Source organism: Fonticula alba (assembly GCF_000388065.1).
Source record: "Fonticula alba strain ATCC 38817 unplaced genomic scaffold supercont2.8, whole genome shotgun sequence".
Classification (NCBI taxonomy): domain Eukaryota; order Rotosphaerida; family Fonticulaceae; genus Fonticula; species Fonticula alba.
In genome coordinates this window covers 1,332,894-1,347,117 of record NW_009242978.1, presented here as the reverse complement: position 1 = coordinate 1,347,117, position 14,224 = coordinate 1,332,894, and the positions used below count along the sequence as shown (strand labels likewise).

At 69.1% G+C, this 14,224-nt stretch overlaps 4 protein-coding genes across 4 annotated transcripts; 2 read left to right on the top strand and 2 right to left on the bottom strand.

Moving 5' to 3' along the window:
• Positions 1-160: 160 nt before the first annotated feature.
• H696_04959 (hypothetical protein) lies at positions 161-2,059 on the bottom strand. Its single transcript, XM_009498825.1, has 3 exons — positions 1,859-2,059; positions 1,604-1,757; positions 161-1,440 (listed from the first exon to the last, which is right to left on the bottom strand). Exons 1-3 carry the CDS (start codon positions 2,005-2,007, stop codon positions 193-195), a joined length of 1,551 nt encoding a protein of 516 aa, XP_009497100.1. The 5' UTR covers positions 2,008-2,059; the 3' UTR covers positions 161-192.
• Positions 2,060-2,701: 642 nt separating this feature from the next.
• On the top strand, positions 2,702-3,297 carry H696_04958 (hypothetical protein). The gene has a single exon (XM_009498824.1). The coding sequence runs from the start codon at positions 2,778-2,780 to the stop codon at positions 3,249-3,251; it is 474 nt and encodes a 157-aa protein (XP_009497099.1). The 5' UTR covers positions 2,702-2,777; the 3' UTR covers positions 3,252-3,297.
• On the bottom strand, positions 3,286-5,461 carry H696_04957 (hypothetical protein). The gene is made up of 4 exons (XM_009498823.1): positions 5,356-5,461; positions 4,754-5,139; positions 4,464-4,631; positions 3,286-4,261 (listed from the first exon to the last, which is right to left on the bottom strand). The coding sequence occupies exons 2-4, from the start codon at positions 5,095-5,097 to the stop codon at positions 3,349-3,351; spliced, it is 1,425 nt and encodes a 474-aa protein (XP_009497098.1). The 5' UTR covers positions 5,098-5,139; positions 5,356-5,461; the 3' UTR covers positions 3,286-3,348.
• Positions 5,462-7,402: 1,941 nt separating this feature from the next.
• Positions 7,403-10,890, top strand: H696_04956 (hypothetical protein; the record flags this gene model as incomplete). The annotated part of the gene is made up of 6 exons (XM_009498822.1): positions 7,403-7,482; positions 7,610-8,524; positions 8,708-8,903; positions 9,249-9,991; positions 10,183-10,343; positions 10,796-10,890. The coding sequence occupies 6 exons, from the start codon at positions 7,403-7,405 to the stop codon at positions 10,888-10,890; spliced, it is 2,190 nt and encodes a 729-aa protein (XP_009497097.1).
• Between the last annotated feature and the right edge of the window lie 3,334 nt (positions 10,891-14,224).

The window sequence follows — 14,224 nt, the reverse complement described above, 5'->3', positions numbered from 1 at the left end:
CTTCGCGCCCCCCGCCCCCTGCCGGGCCCCGGGCCGTCCGTTTGCCAGGACTACCAACGAGCGCCGCCGCCGCCGCCGCCGCCGCCCCCCCCCCCGCGTCCGCCACCCCGATCGCCCGGGCCCTGGCCAACGGCTAGCGCGGCCAACAACAGCGCGCGGCCGGCTAACAGCAGTCTATATTGAAGGGGACGATCACGTGTGGTACGCCAGCGCCGCGCCCGGATACCGGATCGCAAAGGCCAAGCCGATCCACAGGGCCTGCGCCTGGAGAAGGGCCGCGGTCAGGTCGCCCTCGGCCATGTTCCCACGATGGAGGAGCATCAAATTCGGCAAGGTCAGGTTGATGAACTCCCCCTTGGCCGAATCGATGCGAGTCAAGCCGACGGCCTGGAGCAAGCGCGCCAGGTGCAATCCCACGCGATTGCGCCAGGTCAATCGGGCCAGGATTTCCCGGTCGCCGGCCAGAGCCCGGCGCGCGACGGCCGCCAGCTCGCGCCCGGCCGCCAGCCGATCCTCCGGCGTCGCGTGTCGCAGGCGAATGCCCAGGCGCCGGGCCGACCCGGCCGTAATCAGACTCCCCCGGCTGGCCGTCAGGAGGAGCGGTCGCCGGGGCCGGCCGGACTGCTGCTGCTGCTGCTGCTGCTGCTGCTGCTGCTGCTGCTGCTGCTGCTCCGCGCTGTCGGCCGCCATGGCATCCGGGTCCTCGGCATTGCGAGGCATTCGATGCCGCGGGCACTCCAGGAACCCGAACAACTGCGGGGCACTCAGCAGGAAGTTGAACACCTGCGGCAGCATAAAGAGCAGGAGGGTCTTGCCCGCATGGCCGACAATGCCACACGCGGCCAGGGTCATCCCGGCGAAGTAGCAATACGCGTCCCCGACAAAGACCGCCGCCGGGGTCCGATTGCGCAGGTACAGGGCATAGCTCACCCCGAGGAAGGGCAGCAGCAGCACCAAGGCCAGGAGGTGATTTTCGTCGGTCAGCGTGGTCCCCGGGCCGGAGGCGCCGCCGCCGTTGGCCGCCGCGGCCCCGAGCAACCCGGCCGGCAGGAAGAGCTGGCACAGGAGATGCGCCGCCAGGGCCCCGCCGGCCACCAGCGACTGGCCCACCTCCAGGCCATTGATGCCGGCCAGGATGTTGATGGCGTTCGTGCAGAAGACCGCCAGGGCACCCATGTAAAGGTAGTATAGCAGGCCCAGCTGGACGGTGCGCCCGGGCAGGGCCGCGCCCCCGAGGACCAGCCGCCCGGCCAGGCGAACCACTCGCGGCAGGAGGACCTCCGTGTGATTGTACGTGGCGTAATAGACCACCAGCAATGGGAGCGAGGCCAAGGCTGGCATGGCCAGCTTGTGCCTCCAGCGGAGCTCCAGCACATCGTCTGCGAAGCCGAGGAAGGCCATCGACCCGATGCTCAACAGGGCTGCAAGGTACTCGGTCAGCTATCGGGCCCCCCGCCCCCGGGGGAGATGGGCCACCAGGCGCGCGGCGGGGCGGCGAGGGAGGAGCGGCGGGGGGAGGGGACAGTCAGTCGCAGTTGGGGAAGGGGCAGCCAAGCCGGGGGGGGGGGGCAGGGCAGGATAGCACGACGGCATCGGCAAGTACCTTGGCCAGGGACAGGTGGGCAAGCTCCGAGGAGGCAGCCCACTCGGCCCAGCCGTTGCCGCCGATGAAGCGCGGAGCGATCGGCAGGAAGGGGACAAACAGCAGCAACGCCACCAGGTAGATGGCCGCCGCCACGGTGCCCAAACTCTCGGGGCTGACATGGCCCAGGGCCGAGTTAGTCCGGGACGGGAGCGCGAGAGCAGCCGGGCAGGTGGCCCGGGCGGCGAAACAGCCGGAGCAGCGGCGGGCACGCACAGCTTCGGGCGACCGGGCTTATGAACATCATGGCCGAAGAGGCCCGCCCGCATGAAGGTGTCCTGGATGGCGGGGATGGCGCGGTGCGTGCCGATGCCAGCGCAGATGGCAATCGCCCCGGCCAAGATTGCCGTCGATGAGAGGGACATCGCGTCCGGGCGATCTGGAAGGCGGAGACAGGTACAGTGGGGTGGGGGGGGGGGGGCAGCGAAGAAGGTGACCAAGCAGGAGGGGAGCGAGGGGAGCACGGGGAGGAGGAGCGGGGGAGGGGGTCGCCGGGTGAAGCCCGCTTTGTCGGATCCCCTCGCCAGCCGGCCCGCCCAAGGACGATCCCAAATATGCACGGGCGAAGTGGCGACCGCGGAGTCTGGGGGGGGGAGGGGGGCGCTGAGCGATGGACAGCGGATGCTGGATCCAGACACCCGGCCGCGGCCAATCGCCGTCCGCACACACGCATGTACACCCATCGAGAGGCGTGTCTACTGAGTGTTTGGCAACTTGCCTGGCCCGAGGCTCGCGGCCCGCGTGATTAGGACCGGGATTTGAATTTCCCCGCCCGCCCTGCCACCGGATCCGGGCGCCAAGCGCCGGGTGTCCCAACGATGCGTGTTTCACGCACGGACACCTCGCGCAACAAGCGACCGACCGGTGGCGGCACTATTCCCCCCCCCCCCCGCCCACCCAGCTCCCGGGGGCAACAAGTGGACAAACAGGGCCGGGCCTTTTCCCCGCTGCCCCCCTTGCGGCCAGACGCCTGACCCCCCCCCCCCCCCCTCGGGGGGAAGGCCTCCCCGAAGCCATGTGTGGGAAGACACAGCCAGAAAAAAGAAGGAAAAGGGCACATTATCAACACTGATGTGGGTATTCTACAGAGGGAGGGCAGCACTCGCCTGCTTGAGCCAGAGACGTGGGAGGGGGGATGTATGGTGCCAGGCCGAGGATCGGAGTGCGGCCCCGCTTTATGGAGGCCAAAAAAAGTGGGGGAGGCCAGGGGAAGGGGGAGGAGGGGGCGGCCTGGATGCCTTTTACGATGTCTGTGTGTGTGTGTGTGTCGCTACTGGGTTGCCTCGGCCGATCCTGCTGTCCCCTCCCCTCGCCCCGCTCGTGCTCCCGTAATGGCCCTCCTCCATCGGCCCTGGTGTCTTGCACCCGCGCCAACCAGCCGCAGTCCGCGAGCAGCGTGTGCCGCGGAAAAGGAGAAAGGAGCAAAAGCGGAGGGGAGGAAAGGAGAGGGAAAGAGAGATACACCGAAGGCGGGCGCAGGAACAAGGACAGGGGGGAAGGGAGAGGGGGAGGGGGGAAGGTAGGCGAGAAGAGGCTGCCCCCTGCCGCCACTGTGGCCGTCCCCCCGCCGGTGTGCGCCGGCGCGCGGCGCGGACAGAACAAAGAATGAACGCCACGGCATGGCAGAAAGGCGGAGAGAGAGAGAGAGAGAGAGAGAGGGAGAGGGAGGGAGGGGGGATAAACCGGGATGCCGGCACGCCCACACCTTAGGCCGCCAGGAGGCTGGCGCTCTGGCTGACCGTCTCGGGAGCCGGGGCAGTTTCGGAGGCCGACGGAGCCTCAGGGGTCGGGACCGGAAGCGGGATGCCATACCGCACCGGGCGGAAGAGGCTGCGCTTGTCAATCTCGAAGCTCGACACCCAGGGGAACATCTCGCTGATGACGTCGTGCAGGATCTGCCCGGCGGCCGCGGTGTTGAAGCTGTCATTGATGGCGAACATGCGCGGGCGACGGTTCAGGATGTCCAACAGGGTCGGGTCATTGGGCTTGGTGGTGTCACGGAGAACCAGGAAAGCCATCTGCGGGACCAGCTCCTCGAAGGTCATCACCTGGGCCGTGGTGTTGAAGAGACTGGCCTCCTCCATCATGACCGCATGATGGGCAAACGGCGTGAGAACATCATCCCAGTGGCGGAACCGGTGCTTGGAAGACTGGATGTACTGCTCGGGAAGCATGTTCTCGCGGAGGTGCTTGAGCACGGCCGTCTGATAGACGAAGGGCGAGTGCTTGACGAAGTGCAGGGGGACCGACTTCTTGTAGTACTCGTCCATCAGCCACTTGGTGTGGTACACGGAGGCCACCCAGAGCTTGGTGCGGGACTTCTTGTACGAGCGCTGGTTCTCGATGGTGCCGCGGATGGGGGACCGCTCGAAGAAGAGCTTCGACCCGCCATCCTTCAGGAACAGGTCCCACGGATAGAGAGGCGACCCGAAGAAGTAGTCGTCATTCACGTGGACAAACACCGGGCCGATGTTGGGGATCCGGTAGAAGAACTGCTCGATGGCGTTGGTGTTGAAGGTGGGCTGCTCACCGTCGTCGCGCATGATCGAGTGCTGGTCGATGATGGTCACGCGGGGGTGCTGCGGGTCGAGCCAGGGAGGAGACTGGGCAAAGGGGGAGCTATGTGTGCGGAAGGGGGGGGGGGGGGGGAACAACATGAGTGAGTGAGCTGGCCGCGGGACAGGAAATGGGATGCACTCAGAGGCCGTCGGCGCATGGAGATGCCTGCACGCATGCGACCATGCTGCATATCCATGCGTGTCGACACATGGGAGAAGGCGAGGGAGAGGGTGGGGTGGGGGGGGAGAAAGGCAGCACATACACAAGGAAGATCTGGCCCTTCCACCAGGGGGCGAAGATCTCAAGCGAGCGGAAGGAATGGCGGAGCTCTCCGCTATCGCGGTCACGAGAACCGCCCACCGAACGAGTGCCGCCATACTTGGCGCGGATCTCCTGGTACTCGGGGTCGCTTCCATTGACCCAGGTGTAGCTGTGGCGACAGGGGGAGAGATCGGGCAGGGGAGGGAAGGACCAAAAGACGGTCAGCAAAGAAGCACCGCACCAGGGAGAAGCCAGGGAGGGAAAGGACCCAGGGGGGGGGGGGGAACGCACACAATCGGCACATTGGCCGCCCAGGCCCAGTCGCCGGAGGCCGCGGTAACCAGGTCGTCCGGGATGAAGGCCCGCGACGCCTGGAAGCCATTGGAGTTGCTGCCAGCCTTGTAGTAGGACGGATTGCTGAGGTAGATGCCGGGCTTGCCGTCGACCGTGGCGCGCTGGCCATCGGGAACATGGGCATCGTTGGCCGGCTCGTGCGTGCCGCCGGCCGGGGGGTTGGTCTTAACCGGTGCATCTGTGCCCGGAGGGGGGGTATTCACGAGGACAATCATCTGCGTGAACAGCACCACCACGAAGACGCCCATGAGCAGCAGGCCGAGAAGGCGAGCGAGCCGCATGGTGTATGGCAGCTGGGTGTGTGCAGGCCGGACCCGCTATGACTGAGGGGGGGGGATGCGGAATACAAGGGGGCAGAGGGGAGAGAGAGAGAGAGAGAGGGAGGGAGGGAGGAGAAGAGAGGTAAGCGACAATCCGACAGAAGGGGGCGGAAAGAATGTGACACCACAGCAGAGCCAGCACGCATATGTGCGTGTGCCCATGGGAAAGGGAGAGAGCGCGCGAGCGAGCGAGCAAGGGAAGCAGGGGGGGGGGCGCACGTTGCTTGGCTGACTGGCCCGGGCCAAATGGGGAGGGAGGAAAGGGGGAGAGGGGGGAAAGAGAGGGGGGCGGGGAAAAGGCGGAAAGTCTAGAAAGGGAGGCGGCTGAAGCGCCAGTTCCAGGGCTGCCCAGTCTGGCGTGGAGCCTCTTGAGCCCACCACGAGGGGCTTGCTGCGCACAGCCCCCGGGGATGAGAGCGAGAGAGATCCGGTGGTATTATGACACACTCCATCCTCGCTCCTTCTGCGCACACTCGCACACCCGCACCCACTCGCGCTCCTGACGGCGGGGGGGGGCGGCGGCTTGCTCCCCCCCTGCCGGGAGTTGACACAAATCCGCGCCCACAACGCGCGCGCTTCAACAGCAGGCCTCAGACGCAGTGTGCGCGGGCCCTCATGCCCTCGGCCCCCCCCCCCCCGCGCCCCCCTGTCCCTTTGCCTCGCCCAACCAGAGTCTTGGGCCGCGGTGGCATTCCGGAACCGCGCAGGGCCTCGACTGGGCCAGGGGGGACCGATTGCCCCGGCTCTCAACTAGAGATGGTGCGCGTGTTTGCTCTTGCCCGAGGGGGAGAGGCACACACAATGCAGGGCTCCTCGGGACTTGGATGAGGGGTCGGGGAGGAAAAATGGCCCAGCGAGCCCAGAGGAGGCCACTGCGTGCGCGCGCGCGGTCTTACGGAGCACCCCCTGTCCTCGGGCGGGGCGGGGGGGGGGGAAAGATGCCCGGCCGCCGCCAGTCAGGAGGCTTGGCAGGTGGAGGCCTGCGCCCGACAGGGCAACAGTGGCTCCCGGCGCCCTCTCGGCTGGGTCGGGGAAAGCCGCGGCCACGAGCGCATGGGTACTCTCGAAGGAGCGCGTGAGCAATTTTATCCGACAGGGCCCCGCACCCCGGCGCCGAAAGAAGGCCACAGGAGGCATCGGGCCAGGGAAAACATGTCGGCCGGTGGCTCCTCTCACATGGGGGGGGGGGGGGGGGGGGGCGCCGGGGGACTCCACACTCGCCCGGACAGCCACCGGGAAGGAGCGGACCCAATTCCCCCAGGGCTTTCTCCCAGGCGGCGCACGATCCCCGCCCGGGCCGCCCGCACCACCTCCGGACGGAAGGCCGAGGGCGAAAGAACACACATATACACACCCACAGAAGCAGGCCCATGCTGGCGGGGGCGGGGGGGCGCGGCGCGCACGCGCGCGCGCGCGCGAGCAGGTGCGTGACTGACTGCCCCCCCCCCCCCCGGCGGCCCCCTTCTCTGACTGCCCGTTCACGCATGGAGACTAGCGGCACGGCCGTTCGCCCCGCCTCCCTCCAGGGCAGGGGGCGCGCCAGGGACGAGGACGCCAGAACCCCCCGAGGGAGAACCCCCCGCAGAATGGGAACCGGGTGGACTGGCGCCTCGCCGCAGGGGAGCCTCGCCTTTCTCTCGGCCCCCCCCCGCCGGGGAATCCTCCAACCGTTACATATTTCCACCACAGTTGACACTGCCGGCAGCAAGAAGTCCAATACATGGAGAAATGAATCAAAATATAAACATGCCTGTGCTCGCATCCCCTTCTCCCCCCCCCCCCCCCCGAACGTGCCCAGTCTTCATTCTCCCTTTTTCTGGGCCGCCCGCCGCCGCGCGTCCACACCCCCGTTCCCCGCCCGCAGGCCGTCCCAAGCCTGGGATACTCTCCCTCGGCCGTTCCCTTGTGGCGTGCGGAGGGCCCGGCCCCGCCCCGCTTTTCCCAGAGCTAAAGATTGGGGGGCGGGCGCCGAACGTGAAAGTCAATGATGGGACTGATCATGCGTCGGGGTCACAGTATGGCACATGATCCGGCACCCATCGGCGCTCCCCCGCTAGCCCATTTCAGAAACCGTGCGTCCCTCCCACCGGGGGCGGCCTTCCGATCGCGTTGTCGCCAAGATGCTCTCCTCCCCGGCCCCCCGGTCCCCTCCCCCCCCTCCCCCCCCCCCAAACATTTGCCGTCCACACCACCCCGTACCTTGTTTCCCCTCCCCTCTGGCGCGCGCCCCCTCCGCTCGGCCTCCCTCGCCGGCCCTTCTGAAGCCATGAACTACTATTCGACGGATCGCGGCACCACTCGTTTCTCCCTGCGCTTTCTCGGCCTCCTCGAGCAGCAAACCCAGGAGTGCGCACGAATGGACCATTCCGCCCGGGACTCCCCTTCTCTCGCATTTCCCCCCCGCCCCCCCTCTCTCCGGCCCTCTGACATCCGGCATGCCCCTCTCGCCTGTGCGGCTCCCCCCTTCCGGCAGTTTGTCCGAGCTCCTGACCACGTCGGAGTTGGATGACGCCTCGCAGGAGCGCCTCCGGGCCACCGCCATCGCATACACCCGCTATCGCGCGGAGTTGGTCCAACGCATCGGTGCCCTCGGGTTTCACCACCGCCCGGAGGGGACCTTGCGCGCATTCCAGGGGGATTCCCCCCTGCCGACACCCGGACGCCCGCTTCGCTCCGCCCGCCAAACACCCACCACCCTGGCGGATGTGGTTCTGCAGGAGGCCCAGCGCCTGACCCGGTCCAGGCAGCCCCAGCCACCGGCCAATGCCTCGACCACACGGGCCCTCTTTGCCCGGCCGGATCTGCTGCGACGCGTCTTCGCCCCCTACCACGAGGCCCCCCGCCGGCGCGCGCTCCAGCAAAGTCGCCTTCAATTGTCGGCTCTCTCCGGACGCGTGGTCCGCCAGGCCGGCCATGGGCGTGTCCTTGTTGGCTTCCTCGGCGACTTGCCGGCAGCCGGCCCCGGCTCTGGACATGTCAGCCCCTGTCTGATTTTTCGCCCGGCCATCGCCCGCGACGGCTCCCCCGGCCTGGCCCTCTGGCGACACACGGTCCCGGTGACGGTCAGCCGGCGCCTGGTCGCACACGGATCGCACGCCTCCCTGGCCCGCGGGGGCCGGGCAGGCGTCAGCCCCCCGGAGCCTCGCCAGCCGGCCAGCTCCGCCAATCTGCTGCTCGACGCGGCCGAACGTGCCCTGCAGGGCCTCGCCGTTCGCCGGACCCTTGCGGCCGACATTGCCCGGCGCTGGGCCGACCTGACCAGCCCATCGGCCGCGCCCGGCTCGCCGGCGGCCAATCTCGGCACCGTCTTGCTGTCTGCCTTCCCCGACCCTCCGATTGTCGATGTCGGCTCCGGCTCAGGGAGCATCTTCATCTCCCTAAAGGGAAGGTGTGTCGCTGGGCAGGCCGCCCTCGATCCTTCCGCTCCCCCCCCCCCTCCCTCCCCTATCGAGGGCCCTTCATCTTCATGTTGGCTGTCTCTTACACTCCCTTTCCGCGTGCCCTCTCGCGTCGGCCCCCCCCCCCCCCCCCCCCCCCCCCCCCCCCCCCCCCCGACCTGGTGGCCTTCCAGACTCGACATCACCTTGCGCTTCGACAGCGACTCATCAACTTACCGGCCCAGCGAGGTCGACGTCCGCGTGCATGCCGCCCAGCCTGGCGAGGAGGACCACCCCTCCCTCGTCGCCGCGGCCCAGGACATCCGCCAGCTCTTCGCCGACCCCGGCACCTCGCCGGCTGTGGCGCTGGTGGTGGCGGCCCTCATTCTGGTGCGGGGATCACGTGAACAATAAACACGCCGGCATCAGCCGCATTCCCAGCCCCGGCTCCCTTCGGTGCCCGATCGCGCACGCCGACACACACGCACACACACGCGCGCGCGCACATATAAGTGCCGCCAGGGTGAGGATCTCTCCCGGACTCGAGCGGGCTCGGCCACCAACCATGCCTCTCCCTCGCCCGCCCTGCGTCCTCTCGCCGCTGTCACTTCGCTTGCCTCTCTTGCTGCCCGCCGGCTCGGGGGTCTTCCGGTTGCGCGACAGATGGCCGACCTGCCGTCGGACCGCCCTGGCTCTCCGGAGCGAAAAAGGCGACGGCACCGGCCGCGCGCCCAGCGCCGTGCCCCGGTCCCGGAGCCCTGTGACGCCCCTCCGGCCTTGCCGGTGCCGGAGTCGGACTTTTCGAAATCACTGACAAATGCCGTGGCGGCTGCCCTGCTGGCGAAGCCGCCCTCCGGCGGCCGCCATGCCGCGGAGTTGGGCCCGCCTCCCCGGCAAGCGGCGGCCACCTCCGCCAAAATGACCGCCCGCCCTGTTGCCGCGGCCGCTGCCTCGGCGAGATCCTTGGCCACTCCGCCGGAGGCCGCCCTGGCCGGGCATCTCCCCGTGGCACGCCCGGAGCTCGGTGGTGCTGTGGACCTCCACACCCGAGCCGAGCTCATCCAAGCCGGGCCACCTGCCGATCGGCGCTTTGCCCTCGGGGGGATCGGGCATTTACGCCTGCCCGAGGAGGAGGAAGAGGCCGCCGCCGGCCGCCGGCGGCCGGTTCGCGTGTGCACGGTGGCCGACGAATCGCGCTACATGCTGATCTTTGGCATGCCGGATCTCCGTGTATTTGGCTCGCCGCTGGATGCGTGCCAAGATCTGGCCGAGTATCTCGGCCGGCTGCTGGCCCCTGGCGCGCGGCCGGGCGAGGAGCCACCCCCCGGTGGGCTGCCCTCACCGGCCCCTGTCTGTCGGCTGGCCCTTGCGACCGAACTCTGCACGGCCCACCTGCCCTACGGGTACACCCAGTCCGATGAATTTCAATCCATGGCGCCTGTCTTTCTGGCCACCTTTCGCACAGTTCGCCAAGCGCGGTACGTGCCTGCCCCATTCCCGGCCATTTCGATTGGCGCCTCCACATGCACAGGCGCATGTCCCACGCGCGTGGCCGAGGCCGCGCGCAGTGCCCCCCCCCCCCCCCTCCCCCCACGCCGGTCCCTGACCTTCGTCCTCCCCATGTCGCTGTCGCCTGCGGGCCGCCCCCGGCGCCCTTCTCCTCGCCCAGGCTGGCCAAGAGTCGCGCCAATCGCCGCCACGCATCCTCCCTGCCGGGGGTGCGTGTCCTCCGCCTGGCGTATGCCCCGCATTTGGAGACCCCCGACGAGCGAAGTGCCAAGTTCCGCCAACGCCAGCGAGACCTGCGCACCCGGGCCCGGACCGAAGATGGTACGCATCTGACCCGCTGTTGGGTTGCGCCAGGTGCATGGCGCCGGGGGCGGCCCGCAGGGCGGGTTGTCCCTTGCGACCCCTTGCCTGTGTCAGTCGCACACGCGCCGGCGGCGTCTTCCCCCCCCCCCCCCCCGCGCGCCCCAGCCACACCGACACACATCCCTGGGCAGGGCCCACCGGGGCAGGAAATGTGCCACGTGCTTGCAAGGGCACATACATGCTTTCGCGGCGGCCGCCCCTGGATACCCAAGCCGGCCGCGTGGGCCCCCGGGCCGTGGCACCGGCCCGGATTGCTGCGCCGCCCGGCCTCCCTCCCTCCCTCCTGCCCGCTCGCCGCCCGGCCCCGCCCCGCGTCGATGCGCACCATGCCGGCACCGGCGAGAATAGCCCCTGGAAATCCAAACTCACCACCCATTTGCCTTTCCTCCCCCCCCCCCCCCTCTGACCAGTTGGCCCGGCCCCCTATGCCGGGACCTCGGCCGGGTCGCTGCCGGTCTGGAGCCTCCCCTCCCCCGGGCCGGGGCACCGACGCCGGCGGATTTAACGTGCCCCCTTCCCCCGGGGAGGGCCGCGCCCGCGGCGCCTCCTCCCCCTCCCCTTCTCCGCCCTCGCTCCTCCCTCCCCGGCCCGGGTCCCGGGGGAGGCCGGCCCGTTTTGCCCCGGCAGCCGGGCGCGGGGGGCGCTACTCCCAACGGACCGACGTGTGTCATCCCCCCATACGCCACAATTGCGTCGCGGCACAGGCCGACGCGTGTGCCGTGATCAGCCGTGGCATGTCATGGACTCCTTTTTCCAGCTGGCAGGCGAGGAAGCCCACAATCGGGTGTGCCCGCGTGCCCGTCTTTTCTCTCTCTCTCTCTCTCCCTGCCATTTTCCCGGCCTCGGCCGCGGACTTCTCTGCGCCAGTTGCGTACCAAGCTCTTGGTGGCCGGCTTCAATCGCGACCGGACATCGCGGCTTCCCTGCCGAAGGTGGCGACACTCCTCTTGGCAGCCCATCGCCGTCTTGCGCTCCCCACCCGCCTTGGGCCTTTCGCCGGACACACATGAGCACAGCTTGGCCCAAAGCAGGAAGGTGGAAGGCGGGGTGGCGGCGACATGGCGCACACGCGCGCGCGCGCACACGCACACGCACACACCCTCCCGGTTGGGCTCGCTCGGGGCGGCTGGCGCAAACAAATCGCCGCGCCTCCCCCTTCGGCTGTCCCACGGGTGCGCTCACGCGCTCCGAATAGATAGCACCAACCGGTCCATTTTCGGCGCCCCGCCTGAAAGTTGCTCTGTTTCATTCGGTCCAGTTAGGGGCCCGGCATCGGACATGCCCTCTTGGAGGTGGTGCACAATGCTGCAAAAAGGCAGCGGGGCGGGGGTACAGTGGGGCAGTAAGGGGGGCTCACGCTGCGGGGCGCGCACTCAACGACACAGCCCCGTTGGGGGTGGGGTCGCAATCTTGCGCGCCCACGCCAGTGCACACCCGTCGCCACCCCGCCCCCCCCCCCCCGCCCCATCCAGTGATAGGACCTGCGTCGACGCTGCGCACACACTTGCGCGCATTCTCCAACGCCCTGGCGTGGTTCATACTGGGGGGGGGGGCCTCCCAGTGGTTCGGCATCTCCAGCGAGAGGGATCGGCCGGTGCTTTGATCCTGGCCTGGTTGCGGGGAAGGTCCCGCTCTTGGCTCACAGCCCCCCGCCCCCCGTGGTGGCCCCCACTCTGAGGCAGCTTAACAGCCCCTGCTTTGGCTTAGGCGCGGCCCGGTCCTACACCATCACCGGCGCCCCGCGTCCCAATCATCTGGTCCGGGCTGCTCGCAGCAGCACCCATGGCACCCGACATACACCGAGGCCGAGGTGAGACCAGTCCGCTGCTGCTCGATGCCGGGCCCCCCGGCGCCGGGGCCAGGGGGGGGGGGGGGGGGCGCCGGTCCGCGCCGCGCGACGCGGGAGACAAGGCCAGGACCACAAGTGGCGCCGATCCGCCGGCAATTAATCGGCCCTCGACTCGAGGGGCCTTCCCCCCGCCCGCCCCCGGGGGTCGCAGACGGCTCGAGCCCCACCGGCAACATACGCACAACCGCCCGGACAGGCTGGTACTATGGTCTGTGAGCAAACGGGTGCCTGGCCGTCCTGGCCACTCCTCGCCCATACCCTTGGCGAAGTGGTCAGCAACACACTGGCGGTCTCCCTATCACGCATGGTCACCACATCCCGGATCCACTCGCTCATGCACTCGGCCACCCTGAGCCGGGTTGGGGCCGGCGACATGGGCAGCAGCGCGATACGGGCGCACCTTCCCCCCCCCCCCTGGGCCCCCACCGGGGGCGCCAGTGCGCGCGCATTGACCCCGCAGCCCGCTCGGGGCCCCATACGCACTGCGATAAGCGAGCTGCCTCTGCGTTGGCGCCGGCGCACTGGCAGGAGGCCATACATACATGCGCGTACCCTGCGCTTGCGTCCCGCAAGCGAGATACCGCTCAATTTCCCGGCATAAACGACATTCTCGCCGACTGTCTGACACCGGACCCTGTCCAGGCGTGGTTTTTCCCGAAGGGGGGTCTCAAGTCTTCCTCGGAGCAGCGGAGGGGCAAGAAGGCCGGGGGGGGGGGGGGAGGCGCGCAAAGAGCGGGGCAGGGCGGGGGCTTCCCATGGCCGGCATTATGCTTGCGCTCGAAACTTCCAGGCGATACACGGCCACAGGCCAGCCGCCGGCGCTTGGGCGCCCAGGCCCTCAAGCATCGCAAGTGGACCGCGCGAGAGGGGGAAGGGGGCGGGGCAGGGCGGGGCACGGAAGCACGGCCGAAATGTACTCTGCCCCAATGGCGTCCCGTGGCAAGGGGCCACGCCAACGCCTCTCGGCCGCTTCCGCCTGCTCCCCACCCTTCCTTTTCGGCCGGGGCACGCCTGGATCGAGTCAAGTGGCACGCGAGCGGAGGGAGGGGGGGGGGGGGGGCCAGGAGCTGGGCTGTTCGCCCAGCAGGCCGCTCTTGAAACTCGGCGCCCCGCGTTTGTCAGGTCGCCATGGATGGCATGGGCCGGGCCCACGGACGAGGCGCTCTCGTCGCTGCTTGGTGGCCTCCCGCCCGCGGCCGGGGGCCCGTCCCCGCGCGGCGGGTTTTTCTCAAGCTAAACGGTCTGTCTCTGCCCCTAGTGCCGGGGGGCGGGGGGAGGGGGGAGGGGGGCGAGGGGGGTACCGGTGTTTCCCTGGTTCCCGGACTTCAATCACCGGGCAAGCCACCCGATTGAAGCCAAGGCCAGTCCCGGGACACGGGGACTGTGGTGGAGGGATCGGCCGCGGCCGGTCGAGTTGGTCCCCCGGAGGAGCTCCCGCAAGAGGCAGACACCTTGACCGGCGGCCAGCCTCCTCGATCTCTCCAGGGCCTTGACCCCTGGTGCTCGGACAGGGCCCGGGCCGCTGGCCCTGTTCGCAGATCGGCCCAGGGAGGGGGACAGCGCCCGCGAAGGAGACCTCAAAACTGGAAATACCGGCCATGGCGAGGGTTCTCCCCACTTGGAGGGGGGGGGGCGGTGCGCCTCGGTATTTGACCCCCCTCTATCGCCCCCCTGCAGTGGACTTGACCTGGGGGAGGGGGGAGGGGCGCGAGGTGACGCCCGGTGGCCGGTGGCCGGTGGCCGGTGGCCGGTGGCGGTAGGGTACGCCAGGGTGGGGTCTGATCGACCACACGTCCAGAACCTCCAACCTTGCCCACAATGGCTTCCCAGGACCCAACACCCTCGACCAGCACCAGTGGCTGCCGGCCCGGAAGCGCACGCTGTCCGTCGGGCGCGTGCCGGTGAAAGGGCCCCCATTTTCCGGCCATGGTCCCGGTGATACCAGTGCCATCCTGATGATCGCGGGTCAGACGCCGGCCGCGTCCATGCC